The following is a 20,667-nucleotide window of genomic DNA, read 5'->3' as shown; positions in this document are numbered from 1 at the left end:
AATCGTTGTCATTCTTTGGCTTGTAGGTGCATCACCCGGATCTCTGCCTTCACGTTCACATGGTGTTCTACCTGTGTGCGTATCTGTGGCCAAATTTCCCCTTTTTCTAAGGATACCAGGCATATTGGATTAGGGCTCCTCTCTACTCCAGTAGGACCTCATCTTCGCTCATTACATCTGCAATAACCCTTTCCAAATAAGGTCACATTCTGAGGAACTAGAGGTTAGAGTTTCAACATATGAAATTTTTTGGGGGGTGGGTAAGGCACACGATTCAATCCATAACAATATGTTTATAAGTAAATGAGTTAGTGTGTTAGTTATTGTCTTTCTCCCACTTCAGAATCTGAGAAAACAGTTTCTTTTTCCATTCCTTGGGATGTAGGTGGAGGAGGAGGAGGAGGATGATAGTGATTATTTTTTGGTCATGGAGCATAATGTGACCCACTTTAAAAAACAACAAACAATTGTAAGGAGGATGACTGTCATACACCTACTGCACAGCTTAAAAATGATTAGGTCATCTTGTTTAAACATAACTGCCATCCCACCATCACACCTAAGAAGTTGAGTTTCCCCAGTTTTTTTTTTTTGAGATAGGGTCTTTCTGTGTTGCCCAGGCTGGAGTGCAGTGGCATGATAGTGGCTCATGGCAGCCTCAACCTCCCAGGCTCAAGGGATCCTCCCATATAGCTGGGACCACAGGGGTGCATCACCACACCCAGCTAATTTTTTGAATTTTTCTAGAGATGAGGTCTCCCTGTGTTGCCCCCCCTAGTTTTTTTGTTGTTGTTGTTCCATTCTTTTTTTTTTTCTCCTGTTTGTAAGGATCTAATCAAGGTCTGTATATAGTTTGATTACTATGTCTCTTAAGTCTCTTTTCATTTATAGATTCCCCTAATGATTTATTGAAGAAACTGGGTCATTTGTCCTGTAGAATTCTCAAATTTTGATTTTGCTGATATTATCCCCATAGGTGTCATTGCCCATGTTCATCTGTTCCCTGAATTTCCAAAAACTGGTAGTTAAATTTAGGTGGTTGATTTGATTCAGATTAAACTCTCGGTATTGCATATGCTTTGATCAGGAGGCATAATGTGTAGTTGTGTGTGTGTGTGTGTTTAGTGATGTTAGTGGTCACTGATCATTGCCTGTGTCAGCATTTCACTACCAGGGTAATTTGGCAATGTCTGGAGACACACTGATTGTCACAACTTGGGGGAGGGAATGCTATAGGTACCTTCAGGGGTAAGAGTCAGCACAGCACAGCCCCCTACAGCAAAGTATTAATAGGCCTAAAATGTCAGTAGCCCTGAGGTTGAGAAACTCTGGCCTACTTTTATAATTTCATCAGGTGTTTGTGAAATGGTTTTATTCTGTTATTTCTTCTTTCTTTGTTAGCTGGAATTCTTTCATAAAGAGAAACTCTTTGAACAGTTAGTTACACAAGGTATAGTTCATACAGGAAAGGCAGGATGTATGTTTGATTCTTTCCTAGTTTTCAAAATAATGAATTAGTTCCCTAGCATCTTCCAAAATTGACCAATGAACTTTGTGTGTGTGTTTTTTCTTTTTTAGTATATTATGAACTTACACGTTTTAACATATTTGTGTTTCATTTGATTGCAGTTATTTTTATTTTTATTTATTCATTTATTGTTTTGAGGCAGGGTCTTACTCTGTCACCCAAGCTGTAGTGCAGTGGTATAATCTCTGCCCACTGCAGCCTTGACTTCCCGGCCTCCAGCAATCCTCCCACCTCACCCTCTTGAGTAGCTGGGACCACAGGTACACCACCACGCCCAGCTAATTTTTGTGTTTCTGGTAGAGACAGGGTTTTGCCATGTTCACCAGGCTGGTCTTCAAATCCTGAGCTCAAAAGCAATCCACCTGCCTCTGCCTCCCAAAGTGTTGGGATTATAGGCGTGAGCCACCGCACCTGGCCGTTATTTTTATTGATGCTCATTTTTTCCCTTCGTTGAATGCTGGGTGCGTCTTCATATTGGGTTCTGAGTCCTTTTGACGAGCACGTTGTCTGGTGTTGGACGAGAGAGCAAAATAAGGAAACTGCTGTTCTCTGCTTATCTTTTACATTTTCCCCACACTTGGAATCAGCCATTCCTCCAGGGAGTGCAAGTTCACAGTCTGGGCTCTAAGAGAATTATCAAGTCAATGTGGTCATCTTTTAGTATTAAGTCAGATATTCTAAATTATTATTTACTTCCTAGATTTGGCCCAAGAGTCTAACCAGATATTTTGGGAAAGAGACAAGGAATTACATAAATCAATCTCATGGTTAGAACTGAAGTGATAACTATACTTTCACAAGGGAATATAACTTATAACCCATGCAGAATAGAAAATTATTTTTGCTCCTTTAGATTTCTAAAGGAATGAAATAAGCTGTGGGAAGAAACTTTAACTGGAGCATCTTACCAGTATTATTCATGTTTTAACTCTGCTTCAGTAGTTTTTCAGGTTTATTACAAACCTGCAGTAGCCAACTGAACTAATGATCTCTAAACAGGGATTTAGCCAGTGGACTAAGCACACTGAAGCTTTGTGAGAGAGGAAATTGATATTCACATTTTTTCCAACTCGTTTTGAGCTCAATATATTCACTTTTTTTGTTTTGTTTTGTTTTTTTGTTTTTTTTTATTCAGACAGACTCTTGCGCTGTCACCTGGGCTGGTGTGCAGTGGCACAATCTGTGTTTGCGGCAACCTCTTCCTCCCGGGTTCAAGCAATTCTCCTGCTTTAGCCTCTCAAGTAGTTAGGATTACAGGCGCCCACCACCACTCCCGGCTAATATTTTGTATTTTTAGTAGAGACGGGGTTTCACTATATTGACCAGGCTGGTCTCGAACTCCTGACCTCATGATCTGCCCGCGTCAGCCTCCCAAAGTGCTGGGATTACAGGCATGAGCCACCATGCCCAGTTGATATATTCACATTTTTAATAGGAATAACAGTATACTAAAATCTATTTTAATGCATGTTTAAGATTTGAAGATGTAATTTGACTCAGTACTTTCCACCTGCATTTTTTTCTTCATTCTGTGCCTGCTAAGACTATTCTAATACTTTATTATAGTTAACCCCTGCGAAAAGAGCTCCCAGAGCTTACAGTGCATTTGATTGATGTAATATGGACTATTCATTATTTTCTAAATTATTTTGTTTGTATAAAGCAATCTGAAGAGGATGTAAGTCAGTTTGATTCCAAGTTTACACGTCAGACACCTGTCGACAGCCCAGATGACTCAACTCTCAGTGAAAGTGCCCATCAGCTCTTTCTGGTAAGTGAAAGAATTTCCATATAGTTGTGGGAAATTTTAAGTATGAGGATGGGCTCTTCGAGAAGAAAATTCAGTTTGCTTGCTTTGCAGTTCATGTAGGTAACCTCGCCCGCTTTTTTTTTTTTTAATAAGCCATGCTCTTATAACTTACTGATATGTACAAAATTGATTTTCATAATCCAACATTTTATTTTAGCAATTAGAGTGGGAATGTACAATTCTTTGGAGAGTATGATTCCCTTTTTCGGTTGGGCCACAGAGTTAAAATGATGTTTGGCTTAGCATCTCAACCAAAAATTAAGTCATAGCAGTGGGGGAGAAAAACCTCACTAACTACATGTATTTTATTCCTGAAACAGCTATAGATTTTTGGTACCTTTTTTTTTTTTTTTCTGAGACAGGGTCTCACCTTGCCCAGGCTGGGTGTAGGGTGCAGTGGTGCGATCACAGTTCACTGCAGCTTTGACCTCCCAGGCTCAAGTGATCCACCCATTTCAGCCTCATGAGTACCTGGACTACAGGTGTGTGCCACATCCAGCTAATTTTTAATTTTTTTGTAGAGACAGAGTCTGTTTTACTCCTGGACTCAAGCTGTCTTCCCACCTTGGCTTCCCAAAATGCCAAAATTATAGGCCTGAGCCATCATTCCTGGCCCTATTTTTGGTACTCTTAACATAAGTAGGGTTTTTTTTTTTTTGAGTCAGAGTCTCGCTCTGTCGTCAGGCTGGAGTGCAGTGGTGCGATCTCAGCTCACTGCAAACTCTGCCTCCTGGGTTCAAGTGATTGTCCTGCCTCAGCCTACTACAGGCACGCACCACCACTCCCAGTTAATTTTTGTATTTTTAGTAGAGACAGGGTTTCACCATGTTGGCCAGGATGGTCTCGATTTCTTGACCTCGTGATCCACCCGCCTTGGCCTCCCAAAGTGCTGGGATTACAGGCATGAGCCACCGCGCCTGGCTAAGTAGGGGATTTTTTAACATTAATTGTGAATATTTGACATCAAAATATGTTGGATCATATGTAATAGTGAATTCTCATTGTAGAAATATCTGTATAGATTTATAGCTTGTCTCTTCAGAAAAGTAAAGGTTTTAGATGTTGGCCAACAGAAATGATGGATTTATATCAGATGACCATCAATGCATATTATTTTGCTTAAATATCATATATGCTTATTTTATTACTGTACTTATATGTCACATGAACATGTATCTCATTTTGTATCCTTTTTTTTCTTTTGTCATTCCTTTTTGGACTACCTCTAGGGAGAATAGAATATGGGGAAAGCAATTGTTTCAGAGTGTTTTTTTCCCTCTTTTTGAGTACACTGGATTTGTCACTAACTTAATTCTCAAGCTTTTCTTCCCCACACTGCTCACTATGTAACACAAGTAGTGTTGTATCTTATGGGATGGGAAATAAGCTCTAATAATAAGCTCATGGGGCATGGTGGCTCACAGCTATAACCCTGAGGTCAGGAGTTCGAGACCAGCCTGGCCAACATGGTGAAACCCCCTCTCTACTAAAAATACAAAAATCAGGCGGGTGTGGTGGCATGTACCTGTGGTACCAACTACTTGGGAGGCTGAGGCAGGAGAATGACTTGAACCCAGGAGGCAGAGGTTGCAGGAGCCAAGATCGTGCCACTGCACTCCAGCCTGGGTGATAAGAGTGAAAACTGCTGTACCAAAACTGCCTCCTAGCATCATTCAAAGGTGTCACAGGAACTTTTCCTTTTAGAAGGCAAAAGCAGAATCTCCCTCTGAGACTTAATCTGAGATGTCCCTTCTCCATGTCCTTTCCTGTCCCCTGGCTGAATTCCCATGGGAACAAAATACCTCTGCCGTCCTGGGAATCACATTTGGATACACACCCTCCAGAATGATTAAGACCTGGAGTCCCTGACCTACTGATCAGGAATCCTGGCCTTCAGGACAACTTGTCCAGATCACTCACATCGTCTCCCCTGACACCATCATAGTGACTGGGAGTGGACACTCAGATCGGTTGGATAATGTATGGCCTGTCCCTGGAGCTGCAGCTGGCATTAGTCATATGCTAACCACGTGGCTGGGTGTTTTGTGGTCCTGACAGGAGAGGAAAACAACAGGTTTGCCTAAGTGGCCCAGTATGTGTATCACTGTGGCCCACACCTGCCCCCTTAGCTCATGATGAGTGTTGTCCTGTGGATGCTGGGACGTGGGTAGGGACACAGGCCAGGCTGTTTCTATCACAGAAAGTTACAGTTCTGGCTTCACAACCTTTCCAATATTCCTTCAACAGCAACCAGGTCAAGGCACAGCCACTCCCATGTACAAAACATCAATCTGAAATTCAGGCAGTCTTGGGAAACAAGGGAAAAAATACCCTTGTCATGGCCTTCTCATCCCAGAGGGGAAAGAAAGGAAAAGAAGTTCAAGGAGTTACAAGAGTGGCCACTGTCCACCATCATCTGGGTACCTGCCCTCCACTTGCCCCTCCCTCAGGTGAAGACCAGGTTCACAGGCCAGCACCTGCACCTCTTCCTGTGTCCACGTGTCCCACATGGGGGCTCTTCCTCCTCCCATCCTAAGACCACTGCTCCCCCAGGTCACCTCTGTGTCATTGCTGAGAGTCCTGGTCACAGGGATCTGGGTCAGTGTCAGCCTGACTCTGATTCAGCTGGGTGACTGCCCCTTCAGGACACAAAACCAATTACTGGAGCCCTGAGTGAACTCCCCTGGATTTCCCACACCCTGAACTCCCATTCTCAGTGTTCTCCTAGAATGTTCTGCCTCTACCCAGTAATGTCATGTTACGTTCTCAGACCTGCAGCCATTTATGTTCCCAGTTTCTACACTGTCTCATGTTCTCATCCCATTTCATGGCTCATTTTCTAGTAATCATCCAATGACTCCAAACATTCGTCTACAGCTCACTGTCACATGAGCTGGGCAACATGGCAAAACCCCATCTCTACCAAAAAAATTAGCTGGGCTCAGTGTTACACCTGTGGTCCCAACTACTTGGGAGGCCGAGGTGGGAGGATCACTCAAGCCTGGGAGGTGGAGGTTGCAGTGAGCTGAGATTATACCACTGCACACCACTGCACTCCAGCCTGGGTGACAAAGTGAGACCCCATCTCAAGAAACAGACCAGGCGCAGTGGCTCACGCCTGTAATCCCAGCACTCAGGGAGGCCAAGATGGGTGGATTACTTGAGGTCAGGAGTTCGACATCAGGCTGGCCAACATGGTGAAACCCCGTCTCTACTAAAAATACAAAAATTAGTTGGGCATGGTGGTGTGCACCTGTAATCCCAGCTACTCCGGAGATTGAGGCAGGAGAATTACTTGAACCTGGGAGGCAGAAGTTGCAGTGAGCCGAGATAGCGCCACTGCACTCCAGCCTGGGTGATGCAGAGAGACTTTGTCTCAAGAAAATAAAAGAAACTAGTTTGGAAGGATAACCCAGACTGTGGCCCGGTGTGGGTTTCACTTTGAGCACTTTTGGGAGTGTTGAGTCCATGTGGCAGAGAGCTTGCTGTTCTTGGGTAAGGAGTTTACACAATGCTGCAACCTCCCCAGGAAGGCCCCCCCTTGCAGCCAGGGGACATTTCTTCCTAAGATTCTCCAGGCTTCCTTGCTATTTCAGGAGCTTCGCCAGAATACCTCCTGGAGTTGTTGACATTGGGCCCTACTGGAACCTTCCTGAATGATCAGGTGAGCTGGGCATTATTACATCTGCTTCAGGGATGAGGAAACCAAGGCCCAGAAAGTTATGTAGTCTAAGATCACAGAGCTGGTCAGTAGAGGAGCCAGGAGGGGAACCAGCTTGTCTGAGCCCGGGTCTGTCCACACCCTTCTCCGCCTCCGTCCCAGCCACTGCTCCTGCGCTTGCCTCACCTCCCTCAAGTGTGAGCACCAGGGCCGGGCCGCTTCTCATCGCAGCCGCCTCTTTCCGCCGCTCACCCACCTCGTGGCTGTGGATGTGGCCCTCCAGGTCCTCCAGGGGCGTGGTGCGGCTCAGCTGGGCCCGTGCCCAGGCCAGCACCTGCCTCTCTATCTGTCCCAGGTCTCCATCCAGCCGGGTCATCTGTGTCAGGAGCTTCTGGGCCTGTGGGTTGGCCAGGGCCAAGCCAGATGCAGCTGGGGGCAGAGGTGCTGGTGAGGGCCCAGGGCCCATCTCCAGACTGGCAGATGGGTACCCCCACCAGGTGCCCACAGAGGGTCCTGTCGGGGTAGGGTGGAGGGGATGGGCAGGGCCACCCCAGAGATGAAATCCCCAGAGTGATGGTCCCTAACCCAAGGCAACCCCTGCCCATCACAGACCAGTCGGAAGTCAGAATCTACTCCTTCCAGCCCCACAGCCACCCCTCCCCGGGCCACCCTGGGTACCCTGCTGGCTGGGCTGAACAGACTCCACAGTGCTGGCCTTCAGGCGGCTCTGGACTGTGGCCCATTTCTGCTTCAGGGCCTGCAGCTCCGAGGCCAGCCTAGAACGAAGAGGTGATCAGAGAAAGAGGTCCTTACTCTGCCTCTCACCCTCCCCAGCCGCAGTAGACGCAGCTTCAGGTGAAGGCCGGCCTTTCAGCAGGGGTCTGCCGGGCCATGGGCTTGGACAGCACAGGGCCGGTCTGCTCTGCCCACAGCCTGCCCCTGAGTATCCCAACACAGACCTACCGGGAGGCACTGGCCACGGCATCAGGGTATGGTGCTGGGATGTAGAAGCAGGCGGCAGAAGCACACTTGTTCTCCCCACCAGGGCCCTGCACGACCCAGGTGTGCGGGTCAGTGTTATCTATCAGCTTATACCGCTCACCCCGCAGCAGCTGCACCTGCGAGCACAGAAAGGGAGCGGCTGCTGTGGGCTCAGGGGGCAGGGGTCCAAGGCCAGGGCAGAGTAGGGGCTGGGGACAGAGACAGATGGGGACAGCAGCTGGAACAGGGACAAGAGTAGAGTGGGAGGTGCTGGGGTAGAAAAGAGGCAGGACAGGACTTGGAGAGAGGAGGGTCTGCGTCAAGGGAAGGAGTAGGGCAAAAGTGGGCGCAGGAGACAGCTGGGGATGGAGCAGGGATGGGCTTGGGCAGGGGCAGGGGATGGGCTAGGTGGGGCTGGATGGTGGCAGGGGTGAGGTGGGGGAGTTCGCACTTCTCCTGGGTCCCAGTCACAGATGCTGTCCACGTGCAGGGGCTGCTAAGGCAGGTTTTTTCGCTGTGGCAGGGGGACCACATCCCGGCTTCGCCGCTGCAGGTCCCCAGTGGCCCTCTCAGTGATGGCCAGCTGTTTCTCCTCTGCCTGCCAGGGGCCCAGGCAGAGGGGACTCAGGCCAGGCTGCACTGGAGGCTGGCCACACCATACCCATCCTTCAAAAGGACTAGAGGCTGGCCTTCAAGAAGGCAGGGGTCTCTAAATCAGCAAAGTAAAAGGAGCCCCTCTCTGGGGGCCTAGGATCCTGGGATCTGCTAGTTGCAGGGAGGGGGATGGCACAGCATCACCCAGGCCTCCGAGCAGAAGCTAGACGGGCCTCAGAGCTCTCCCAGGCTGCCCTTGTCCCACTGCAAATGAGAAAACTGATGTCCAGAGGTGGGAGGAGCTTGCTGGTACCTGGCCAGCCTCCTGCTAAAGCAGACCCCCCGCCAGCACCCAGGCCAGGGCTTGGGACAGGACTAGGTACCGAGGCAGAAGGGCTGAGGCCCAGAAAGATGGACAGGACTAATTCCCAGAGGTGGGGTGCAGATGGCCTGGTGGGGCTCTCTCACCTCCAGCTGTTGCAGCAGCTCTGTGGGGGTGCCAGGGGGGCCCCTAGGTGCAGGGCTGGACTTGGCATCCAAGTTGGAGTTGAGCTTCTCCAGGGTCTGGCTGACTGAGTCGGCCTCTTCTGGAACTAAGTTCACTGGGTGGTCAAGGGCAGAGCCTGGGGCAACCTGCTGCCCACTAACTCTACAAACCAGCTGAACTTAAGCCAGCTAAACCTAAACCACCTAAACACACAGCAGCTAAACCTAAACCAGAAAAACCTAAACCAGGTAAACCTAAACCAGCTAAACACACAACAGCTAAACCTAAACCAGAAAAACCTAAACCAGCTAAACCTAAACCAGCTAAACACAAACCAGATAAACCTAAACAAGATAAACCTAAGCCAGCTAAACTTAAACCAGCTAAACCTAAACTGTCACTCTCCCCTACTCTGGTCGGTCTTTCTTTTCCCTACCCAGGCGGCAGGACCTTTTATCACCGGTGTGCTCTTGCAAATGGGGTCTTATTTGTGCACTGAACTTAATTTTTTTAAGTGGGTCATAAAACACTTGGTCTTCATCCTTCCTGCACAAATGAAGGGCACCGTCACCTGCCTCCCTCCAGCACCTGAAGTCTTTCTTGCTGGGACAGAGGGTATTGGAGCTGCACTTGTCCCAGCCCCGGAGAAGAAGCTATGCTTTAAAGAAGCATTCCAAGTGTTTTTACGGAATTTTTGTCAGTGTGTGATCATAGTTTGTGGTTCTATAGGAAAATGTGTGAAACATTATCTGCCCCCAAATCCCAGTTGTATATTATATCAGGGTTTCTCAACCGTTTTTTTTCATTATTATTCTCCTAAAGAGCCTTTTAAGAAATCTTTTCTTTATTTTCCCCCCACCTCATCCCCATAAAATTTTATTTACTTATTTATTTTGATAGAGATTTATCTGTTTGTATAGAGACAGGGTCTCACTATGTTGCCCAGGCTGGTCTGGAACTACTGGGGTCAAGCAATTCTCCTGGCTCAGCCTCCCAAAGTGCTGGAATGACAGGTGTGAGCCACCACACCTGGCCCCCACGAAAGTTTTATACCACAGATATGCTGTATACAGCTTAGGTGCTGTATGTGGATCTGTACTTCATGCATAAGAAGAGTTATTTTTCTGCCATTAAGAACCAATTTTCACCCCCCTGGGAACCGCTTCACCCTGTTGAGAATGTGTGCCCATGCCTTTCCTTCCCTCTGGGACCGAGTGGCAACCACACAGCTCTATTTTATTTTATTTTTGAGGTGGAGTCTCTCTTTGTCACCCAGGCTAGAATGCAGTGGACCAATCTCGGCCCACTGCAACCTCCACATCCTGGGTTCAAGCGATTCTCCTGCCTCAGCCTCCTGAGCAGCTGGGATTACAGGCGTGCGCCACCACGTCTGGCTAATTTTGGTATTTTTAGTAGAGACAGGGTTTCACCATGTTGGCCAGGCTGATCTCGAACTCCTGACCTCAAGTGATCCGCCAGCCTCGGCCTCCCAAAGTGCTGGGATTACAGGTGTGAGCCACTGCGCCCTGCCAGCTCTGTCTAGTTGAGAGGTGCAGTGCCTCTCCTGTGGGCAGGAGTGCTGTGGGACCTCCCGCCCCTGCCGCCCCTGCCGCCTGCCCGAGGGCTCACCGGCTGTAGTCCTCCACGTGCTGCAGCTGGGTCTCCTGGCAGATACACAGGTTCAGGAAGTTCTGCCACTCCATCTTCAGGGCCTCCTGGTGGGCCTGGGTACCGCAACACGCAGCCCTCGGACCATGCCCCGCCCCCCAACCCACGTCCACCCCACCTCCCCGCCTTCCCCGCCCACCATGTCCCTTCTCACTCTCGCCCTGCCCCCAGCGCTCCTGGATGGGCCCCATCGCGGGGTGCCGCAGCTCCACCATGTGCTCGCCGTCGTCCTCCAGCTGGTTTACGCTCTGCTCCTGGCTCAGCAGCTCGTGCTGCTTGAAGTCTGGGGGCGAGTCGGGTGAGAAGCGGCGGTGAGGACCAGGATGGCCCTGGTCGCCCCCACCTGGCCCCAACCTCTGCCAGCCGACCTCGTACTCCCGCCGCACGCCCGCAGGGTCGGCCATGAGGTCGCTCCAGTCCTGCTGCAGGATGCGGCACTGCTGCTCCGCCAGGGCGCTCAGCTGCCGCGTGCAGCCCTGCAGGTGCGTGTACAGGCTGACCAGGCTCTGCCCGCGCCACGACGCCGCCTTCTGTGCTCAGGACCCGCCGCCAGCAGCAGGGTGGGGAGAGAGACAGTGGGGGGCAAAAGGCGCCATTGGGCCGCGCTCAGGAACACTGGCCCCGGGCAGGGTCCAGGCGGCCACCCAGGCCCACCCGCAGCCACCCTGCCCGACCCTCCCTCCTGCTCACCAGTAGGTCTCGGTATTGGCTCCGGATGGTGGTTGCATCCTGCTTCGACCAAGGGGAGAAACAAACCCGTGAGAGGTGGGGCGCGGGGAGACGGCCCCCTAAGATCTGGACCAGCCATACCCCACCCACCCCTATCCCCAGGGCCCAGCCGATCTAGCTCCGGCTCTGACTGGAAAAACAGGGGCTGGGGCTGGCCCCGGATGTGACATCCTCCCGGCTCACCCACCGGCCCCACGAGGCTCCCCAGCTGCTCTCCTTGGTCGTCGATCTCGTTCTGCAGGATGTTGAGCTCCGCGATCTGTTCCTCCAGCTCCGCCATGCCCGGCCCGTACTGGCCTGCGCAGACCTGCTTCTGCAGGAGAGCCGGCGGCTCAGTCACCGCAGGACCGCGGTGGGGAGCCAGAGAACCCCACACGTCTCCCACCCAGAGAAGTGGACTTGGTCATTTGGGCAGAGCGTGGACGAGCCTGGGAGCAGCCCGGGTGCACGCCCTGCAGCTCACCCAGGGGCGAGGCCATTCTGCAGTGGCCCCTGAGTCCCACTGGTTCCCAGACGCTGGGCTCAGCCTCTGAGAAGTCTCCAGCTCCATCCTGCCTTGTCTGTGACCCAGCCTCAGTGCTTCCTGTCTGGACACCTCCAGCCAAGCTCTAGGGCCCTCAGAACGCCCTGCTCCACCCGGGCCCTTCCCCACTGTCCCTCTATTGTCATGATGACACCCCTTCTGTGTGGCATCAAAGCACAACTCCTCACCCAGGGATCAGAATGCCCCATGACCTGGCTCTGCCCACCTGCCCAGAAATCCCCAAGTCCCATCGAACCGTAGGCTTCCTCCTGGCAGGTGCCTTTGCTCCTTCTTTCTGGAATTGTCCTCTCCTCACTACTTCACTCTGATCCAACCGAGCCCTCTCACCCCTCTGAGGTCTCTTCATGTGCCTCCTCCTGCAGGAAGTCTTCCCTGACTGCACTGTCTCCTCTGCTGTCTCCCTGCCCAGACCCCTGAGCCACCCCTACACCCTGACTGTTGAAGCCTACAGTCAGGCCCTGGGTTAAATGCAGTTCCGTATCGCTCTCTGATCACACTGGGGTGTGACTTTGAGCTCCTGACCTGTTTCTGCTCCAGCACGTGTGCCCAGTTGACCCTGGATCCCACGTCTGGGCGGCAGCACCATCTTCTCGTACAGGGCACGGTACTCGGCACACTCCTGGGTCACCTGCTCGTGCAGCTGCTCGATGCTGTCAAGAAGCCGACCCAGGCCGGCAGGTCAGGGCTGGGCCTGGGTCTTCCCCAGGGACCCCCAGCCCTGCCGCAGCCCCACTCACTCCTTCTCAGTCTCCTCAGCCTGCGGGTGCTTGAGCCGCCGGGCCTCGTCCTCGTCCAGGAAGAGGTCCTTGAGCAGCACCTCGGCCTCCTTCAGGCTGCCGCCCGTCTCCTGCTGGTGCTGCAGGGCCTGGCTCTGCTCACTGTTCAGCCGGTCCTGTGGGCAGGGGATGGGCAGACTCGCCAGGGCCCAGAGCCCCCACACCCCAGCTGCCCATCACTGTGCGCCTGAGCCCCACCTTTGGGACCCCAGCTATGCTGGCCAACCTCGAGGCCCACGCCAGGCACAGGGTCAGGCCCAGGGCGTCCGTGGGGCAGGTGACAAGGACACAGGGGAGCCCAGCAAAGAAGGAAGCTGAGCCCTCTCTCCCACCGTGTGTTAGGGGACAGGCGGTGCAGGACAAATGTCATCTGTCCCATCTTCACCATCACCAGGGGGCACTCAGGGAGTGCCAGGCCTGATGATGAGCCTCCCATGTCACCCAGCCTGCCCACGCCCTGCCAACTGCTGCCATGCCCGGGGCCTCACCTGCTGCAGCCTCTTCTGCGTCTCCAGGATGTCCCGCTCCACCTGGTCGGGGTTGGCTTGCATGCGGGAGATGAGCAGGGCCAGCTCCTGGGTGGCAGCCCTGGTGGGTGGAGGGGACAGTGGGCAGCTCGGTGGAAGAGGCCCCTCTGTGCCCCATCCAGGTGGCATCCCCTGCCCTCCCTCCACCCCATACTGCCCCCAGAGCCTAGCTCACTGCCCTGACTTCGGGGTCTCTCTCTGAAGGAGGCTCTGTGAGCTAGTCCTGGTTGGGGGTGTTAGCACTGCCCCGCCACATGAGGGGTCAAAAGGTGAGGGTCTCAGGTCTGTGTGGTGCTGAGGGGGCAGGCGGCCTTGGTGTCCCAGCCTCAGCCAGCTGTGCTGGCAGTGAGTTCCCGACCCCACCCAGCTGCCTGCCACTTCCCCTCCACGAGCCGGTGAATCACCGGCTCAGCCACTAGTACCTGAGCCAGCCTGGCTGGGCCCTGGGAGGGGCAGTTGGGCTGGCTGGGGCAGGGAGGCAGCAGCATGCCCCCCACCCCCACCTCCTCCCACTCCAGCCCTGTGTTCCCCTATACCTCCTCCACCCCGGGGAGCTTTGCCAGAGTGCTGGCTTCAGTAGCCGTCTAGAGGAGCCTCACACTGTCAGAGCCGGGGAGGGGAGGCAGGCACAAGAGACTGCTGGGCACCCTAACATTCTCCAGAGTTGAGGGTTCAAAGCCCAGATTGGGCCCTGACTTGCTCTGAGTCACATGGTCAGGGACGGAGGGGAAACCTTGCTTCCACCCCAGGGCTTTTTCTGTGCATTCGCCCTGCAGCCTCCATAGAGCACCTGCTGTGTGCATGCAGTCACTCTGTGGAGGTCACAAGGTCAAGCAGACCTAAAAGAGGGCAGATTGGTCCAAGCCTCATGAGCACAGTGCCTTATAGGGGATCATTATCCTGGGGCAGGGGAAGCCTTGAACTGGGTCAAAGGATGCCCCCCCCCACACACCTCAGGCAAAGGGACAGTGCTGGTGAAGGCACAGCAGTCTGGAAGAACTCTGTGGCCAAGACAGCCTGGTTTCATCTTTCTCCATCATTAATGCTGTGTGACCTTGGGCAAGTTACTCAACCTCTCTGTGCCTGAGGTGCCTCACTCGTAAAGCGGGATTTTAATAAAAATATCTATGCCTTAGGGCTATTGTGAGCATTAACTGAATTTATCCATCTGAAACATCCAGTGCAGGCCTGGTGCAGGGTCAGCACCCAGCACGTGTTAGTTTTTATCCCACTAGAGGGCTAGTGCCTTGAAGGCAGGGGCCTGTTGGTTCTGTCTACATCGACATCTGCAGTGCCTAGAACAGTCCTGGCATGCAGTAAGTGCTCAGTAAGTTCATGTCAAACGAGTGGATCACATGTGAGGTGATCCGGAGCCAACAGGGCCCTGAGGACCGAGCTGCCCCAGGCCAGGAGCGCACTGCTGGGGAGCCTGCCTGGACAGTGGGAGCTGTAGGTGCTGGGCCCCGGGCGCTCCTGCTCAGGTCCCGCCTCCTGGGATGGCTGCTCCCACCAGGAGCTGCACACTCCATCCTGGGTGGGGCTCAGGTGCCCCAGGGAGGACAGGTCACTCAGCGAGAGTGTTAGCTGAGAGTCTTAACCACTGTCTTTCCCATCCGCCCAGACGCCCGGCCTCGGTGTCTGTTGGTGCCTTGATCCCTATCGGGGTAATGGGCACCCCCACTCCCACACCAGCTTTTCATCCCTGAGCTTATCTCGACACCCTGGACCCAGGCGGGCTGCCGCCTCCTCTGCAGACGAGCTGAAGCCAGTGAGTGGGAAGAGCGCCACCCAATCCATCCACAGAGAGCTGGGGCTGGGCCCCAGAGAACCGGGTGGTCCAAGGGAGGCCCAGTGCCCCCTGCACCACACCCACTGGAAAAGGAAGCCCCAGCTCTATTTTGTTCTGTTTTAACAGACAGGGTCTTGCTCTGTCACCCAGGCTAGAGTGCAGTGGAGTGATCACGGCTCATTGCAGCCTCGACTTCCCGGGCTCAAGTGATCCTCTCACCTCAGCCTCCCAAGTAGCTCTGACTACAGGCATGCGCCACTACATCCAGATAATTTTTGTATATTTTTTGTAGAGACGGGATTTCATCATGTTGCCCAGCCTGGTCTCCAACTCGTGGGCTCAAGTCATCCACCCGCCTTGGCCTCCCAAACTGGTAGGATTGCAGGCATGAGGTATTGCACCAGGATTTTTTTTTTTTTTAAAGACAGAGTCTCAGTCTGTCACCCAGGCGGGAGCGCAGTGGTGTGATCATGGCTCACTGCAGCCTCAAACTCCTGGGCTCAAGCAATAGGCACGAGCCACCATGCCTGGCTAGTTTTTACTTTTATTTTTTTATAGAAACGAGATCTCCCTATGTTGCCCAGGCTGGTCTCAAACTCCTGGGCCCAAGGAATCCTCCCACACTGGCCTCCTGAAGTTCAGGGATTATAGGCATGAGCTACCGCGCCCAGCCATGAACCCCTAACTCTTCAATACCACAAGGCCCTGGGTGAGAACTCTGGGGAGGGCTCTGGCTTAGGCAGGAGGCAGCACAGCCCCTGCGTCCCTACCCCAGGGATCCCACCCCGCCCGCTCAGTCCTCATGCCCTGCACCCAGGCTCCAGGGGTCATTCCAGCCAAGGAGAGCCTTGGGGCAGAGCTGCCGTCATACAGCCAGGCTCTCCTGTGTCCCAGCCTCTGGCAGAGGAGGGCATCGGTGCAGGCTCCTGTCCAGCACTTCTCCCGCTGAGCGGCCTCAATCCGTGGCCCGCAGGCCCCCTTAGAGGATGTAGGGAGCCCCAGGCCATCCCCTGCCTCCTGCCAGGGCTGAAGTTCGGCCTGGGCCTGCGGCTCCCAAGGCAAGGAGAGAGTCCACCCCTGGGCCCTTTAGCCTCAGGACACCAAATGCCAGCACGGGGCTGGTCCTGGGCTCTGGGCCACCACCAGGTGGCTCAAGGACCTGGGCTTGGCACCACCCCCACCCCAGCTCCCCAGCTCCCCATCCCCCAGTCCCACTCACCGGCTGTGCTTGCTGGGGGAGCCTTTGGGGGACCCCTTGGCTGGGGAACCCTTGGGGGACCCCTTCCCCTGGGAGCCTTTGCTCAGCCCCTTGAACTTGGTCGTTAAAGGCAGGTGCTGGCTCAGGTTGGGCTTGGCTGGCGATGGAGGGCAGGAGGGCAGGTGGGAGGCAGCGGGCATCCTTGCTGGCTGGTCACCTAAGTCTGGCAAGGTGGGGCGGCTGGGCACTGGGGAAGGGAGTTTCTGGGAGGCCCCTCCTTGCAGGTGAGGCAGCAGGCGGCCAGGCCCCAGGCCTGCCGCGCATGCACCCACAACGACCACACTCATGCCTGCTCTTGCGTAACCAATCTGGGAGGAAAGGGCACAGACTTGAGGGTGGGGCCGAGCCTGCCCGACTCCCACAGAAGGTTTGAACTTGTTACATCCACATGCCCAGGGGAGTGCGGCGGTGATCACACCCAGATAGGCAAGGAGCTGGGCCAGGACAGACAGGGCTGGAGACAGACGTGCACATGCAGGCGCAGGCTCAGCGGAGAGGCCCCAGCCCTGGAGCTCAGGATTAATAAACACCTCCAGCCAGCTCAGAGGCCCTGCTGCCGGGCAGACCCCCACCCACAGCTCTCAATCCCCCAGGAGAGGAGGGGGTGTCCTGCCAGCCCAGGGCCTGGCTCTCTGTTCTCCACTGACATGATGGGGCAGCCAGGGGACGTTCACTCCAGACAACTGGCACAAGGTCCATTTTTTTTTTCTTTAAGAGACAAAGTCTCGCTCAGTCACTGGAGTACAATGGCATGATCTCAGCTCACTGCAACCTCTGCCTGCCGGGTTCAAGCGATTCTCCTGCCTCAGCCTTCCGAGTAGCTGGGATTACAGGTGCCCGTCACCACACCCAGAAAATTTTTGTATTTTTAGCAGAGAAGGGGTTTCATCTTGTTGGCCAGGCTGGTCTCGAACTCCTGACCTCAAGTGATCCACCCGCCTTGGCCTCCCAAAATGCTGGGATCACAGGCATGAGCCACCGCACCCGGCCCCATTTTATAAAGTGTGCACAGTGCAGCAGCACCAGGGCTGGCTTCAGGTGCCACTAAGCCTAGGCTCTGGCTGAGGCCCGGGAGCCCGATGCACTTGGCTTTTCCTACCTGCCTCTTCCCCCACCCAGAAATGGCCCCTGGTGGCTTTTATGAAGTCAGATTGAGCGGCAGACAGTGATGCCAGCTTATTGGTCTTTTCCTCACACTGGGGACCAGGGCTGCTGCCTTTTCCTTCTGTGGTGGCCCTGAGTGTCTTCAAGAAAGGGGCGATGGCACCCCCCTTTCCAGGCGCTCATTTCACTGGCCCAGCGTAACAGGCCCCTCCTGCAGAGGTGGCGTCGCTTTCCAGGTCATTCCTGAAATCCCCGTGGTTTTAGTGGAAGGAGGGCTTGAGGGGGAGCCAGGGGATGGAACAGGCAGACTGGGTGACATCACCTGGTCATCCTGGCAGGCCTCACTGAGGACAAAACACAGCCTGGCAGGAGAGAAAGGTCCCAGCAGACGGGGGAGACCAGGGACCGATGCCTGATACTGGCCTCAGGCCCCCATGGGATAGAAAAGGCCTGTGCCCTTTTTGGCTGAATCTCATGGGAAGCCCCTGAGCTTGGCCTTGGAGAGGGGATGCAGGAAACCCCCATTCCTAGAGGTGGAGGAGCTGACAGGGGCAGTGTGGGTGGGGAGGGCAGCAGTGGCCCCTGACAGCAATGAGGAAACAAAGTGGTCTCCAGTGTCCTCAGCTCCCGGCCCATGTCTTGAGTGAGATGCCACCAGAGATGACTGGCCACTCAGCCTCTGCCCCAGCCTGCTCCCACTTTATTCCTGGTGACATTGTTTTCTAACCACTCATTGTACGCCTGCAATCAACTGTCTTCAGAAAGGAGCTGTTTGTGTGAATGACTACGGGAGCCAACGCCAGCCTCACCCCTGGCCTCCCTGACTCACCTTTTCTTTTCTTTTCTTTTTTTTTTGAGATGGAGTCTCACTCTGTCTCCCAGGCTGGAGTGCAGTGGCACCATCTCAGCTCACTGCAACCCCTGCCTCCCAGGTTCAAGCGATTCTCCTGTCTCAGCCTCCTGAGTAGCTGGGACTACAGGTGCACGCCACCACACCCAGTTAATTTTTGTATTTTTAGTATAGATGGGGTTTCACCATGTTGGCCAGGCTGGTCTCAAACTCCTGACCTCAGGTGATTCGCCCACCTCAACCCCCCAATGTGCTGGGATTACAGGCGTCAGCCACTGAGCCCGGCTGCTTCACCTTTGAGCTTGGCCCCTCCCTGGAGGTGGCAGTCATTGGAAGTGGGGCCCTGGGGAGAGGTGTCCAGACTCCAGAGAGCAGCCAGGCGAGGCCCCTGAGCTGTGCAGGGGGAGGTGCCCTGGGCGGAGGGCAGTGAGTCTGAGGTCTGGAACACTGGAGCTTCGACCTCTCTGCAGAAGCCCTCCAGGAAGGAAATGAGCACTGCAGGGGGCCCCCACACGCCTGGGAGATTAAGGGCTAACTATTTACTGCAAGAAAAACAAGAGCTGACTTCCTGGCGTGATCTTCTCATGCCAGATCAAATCAGGCCCAGCTCCTCCGACAAGGGCTGCCAGGCAGCAGGCAGGAACACCCTGAGCCCCGAGGCAGTCTGTCACGTGGGATGCTCCTGTCCGATGGCAGCAACCCTGGCCCCAGAAGAAAACAGGAAAGGACAGGGACACAGAGTGGGGCATGGCTGTCTTTGCGCTTCACCTCTGGCCTCACACTTTGGAGAGAAAGGAGCCCTTTATCTAAAAGGTCAAGATGGGGCTGACTGCCTGGATCAAGACCCTCAGCGTCTGTTTCTGCAACCACAAGTCCTGCTGTGTGTGGCTGTAGTGCATTTGAAGGTGCCCGGACTGAAGTGAGATGTGTTATACGTGCAAAATTCGCACCAGATTTCAAAGACGTACTATGGAAAAAGAATGTAAAATGGCTGGCTGCGGTGGCTCATGCCTGTAATCCCAGCACTTTGGGAGGCTGAGGTGGGCGGATCATGAGGTCAGGAGTTCAAGACCAGCCTGACCAACATGGTGAAACCTCGTCTCTACTAAAAATAAAAAAATTAGCTGGGCATGGTGGCACATGCCTGTAGTCCCAGCTACTCGGGAGGCTGAGGCAGAAGAATCACTTGAATCTGGGAGGCGGAGGTTGCAGTGAGCTGAGATTGTGTCACTGCACTCCAGTCTAGGAGACAGAGCGAAACTCGGTCTCAAAAAAAAAAAAAAAAAAAATGTAAAGCATCTCATTAATTTTTTCTATTGATTACATATTGAAATATTTTGGATATGTTGAATTAAATGAAATGTATTTTTAGTTTTATTTATTTTTTTTTTTGAGACAGAGTCTTGCTCTGTTGCCCAGGCTGGAGTGCAGTGGCACAATCTCGGCTCACTGCAACCTCCACCTCCCGGGTTCAAGTGATTCTCCTACCTCAGCCTCCCGAGTAGCTGGGACTACAGTCTGGCGCCACCACGCCCGGCTAATTTTTGTGTTTTTAGTGGAGACGAGGTTTCACCATGTTGGTCAGGCTGGTCTTGAACTCCTGACCTCATGATCCGGGACTACAGGCATATTTTAAATTTTGACCTGTTGCTTTTTACTCTTTAAAATGTGGCTACCAATAAATCTAAAGTGACAAATGAGGCTTGCATTTGGGGCTTATCAGGATTCCTTCAGACAGCTCTGGCCTGGAAGTTAGATAGGATGCCCCGACCTTCAACCCTCCTAAGCCCTGGCTTCTGCCATGTCTTTTTGCTTGCAGTTAAAAAAATTTTTTTTTGGCCAGATAGGCTGGCTCACGCCTGTAATCCCAGCACTTTGGGAGGCCAAGGCGGGCAGATCACCTGAGGTCAGGAGTTTGAGACCAGCCTGACCAACATGGAGAAACCCCGTCTCTACTAAAAATACAAAATAACAAAACCAGGCATGGGCGTGGTGGCGCATGCCTATAATCCCAGCTACTTGGGAGGCTGAGGCAGGAAAATCACTTGAACTCAGGAGGTGGAGGTTGTGGTGAGCCGAGATCACGCCATTGCACTCCAGCCTGGGCAACAAGAGCGAAACTCCATCTCAAAAAAATTTAAAAAAAAATATATATATATTTTTGGCCAGGCACAGTGGCTCACGCTTGTAATCCCAGCACTTTGGGAGGCCAAGGAGGGCGGATCACTTGAAGTCAGGAGTTTGAGACCAGCCTGGCCAACATGGTGAAACCCCATTTCTACTAAAAATACAAAAATTAGCCAGGCGTTGTGGTGGGTGCCTGTAATCCCAGCTACCTGGGAGGCTGAGGCAGTAGAATCA

At 53.3% G+C, this 20,667-nt stretch overlaps 2 protein-coding genes across 6 annotated transcripts in view; one reads left to right on the top strand and one right to left on the bottom strand.

Annotated features, from left to right (window-relative positions):
• LOC129137583 (ribosomal protein S6 kinase beta-1-like) overlaps positions 1–9,952 on the top strand; it is a 102,986-nt gene extending 93,034 nt beyond the window's left edge. For 4 of the 5 annotated variants that reach the window (XM_063798875.1, XM_063798872.1, XM_063798873.1 and 1 more), the window contains 4 exons: positions 27–223; positions 3,192–3,299; positions 6,935–7,002; positions 7,754–9,952. The gene's annotated coding sequence lies outside the window, so the exon portion shown is untranslated. Of the gene's footprint in view, positions 1–26; positions 224–3,191; positions 3,300–3,700; positions 4,593–6,934; positions 7,003–7,753 lie in introns of those variants that run through there. The other variant, XM_063798874.1, reaches the window with a different exon arrangement.
• On the bottom strand, positions 217–16,625 carry LOC129137581 (envoplakin-like). Its single transcript, XM_054670304.1, is given in 17 exon segments — positions 217–2,152; positions 7,256–7,428; positions 7,678–7,775; positions 7,963–8,117; positions 8,432–8,578; positions 9,043–9,167; positions 10,289–10,290; positions 10,691–10,789; positions 10,910–11,012; positions 11,094–11,259; positions 11,420–11,458; positions 11,646–11,771; positions 12,525–12,575; positions 12,577–12,652; positions 12,740–12,894; positions 13,267–13,366; positions 16,314–16,625. Coding segments are annotated over 17 exon segments (2,301 nt in total). The 5' UTR covers positions 16,493–16,625; the 3' UTR covers positions 217–1,645.
• Between the last annotated feature and the right edge of the window lie 4,042 nt (positions 16,626–20,667).

Source organism: Pan troglodytes, chromosome 19 (genome assembly GCF_028858775.2).
Source record: "Pan troglodytes isolate AG18354 chromosome 19, NHGRI_mPanTro3-v2.0_pri, whole genome shotgun sequence".
Classification (NCBI taxonomy): Eukaryota; Metazoa; Chordata; class Mammalia; order Primates; family Hominidae; genus Pan; species Pan troglodytes.
This window is presented reverse-complemented; position numbering and strand designations above follow the sequence as displayed.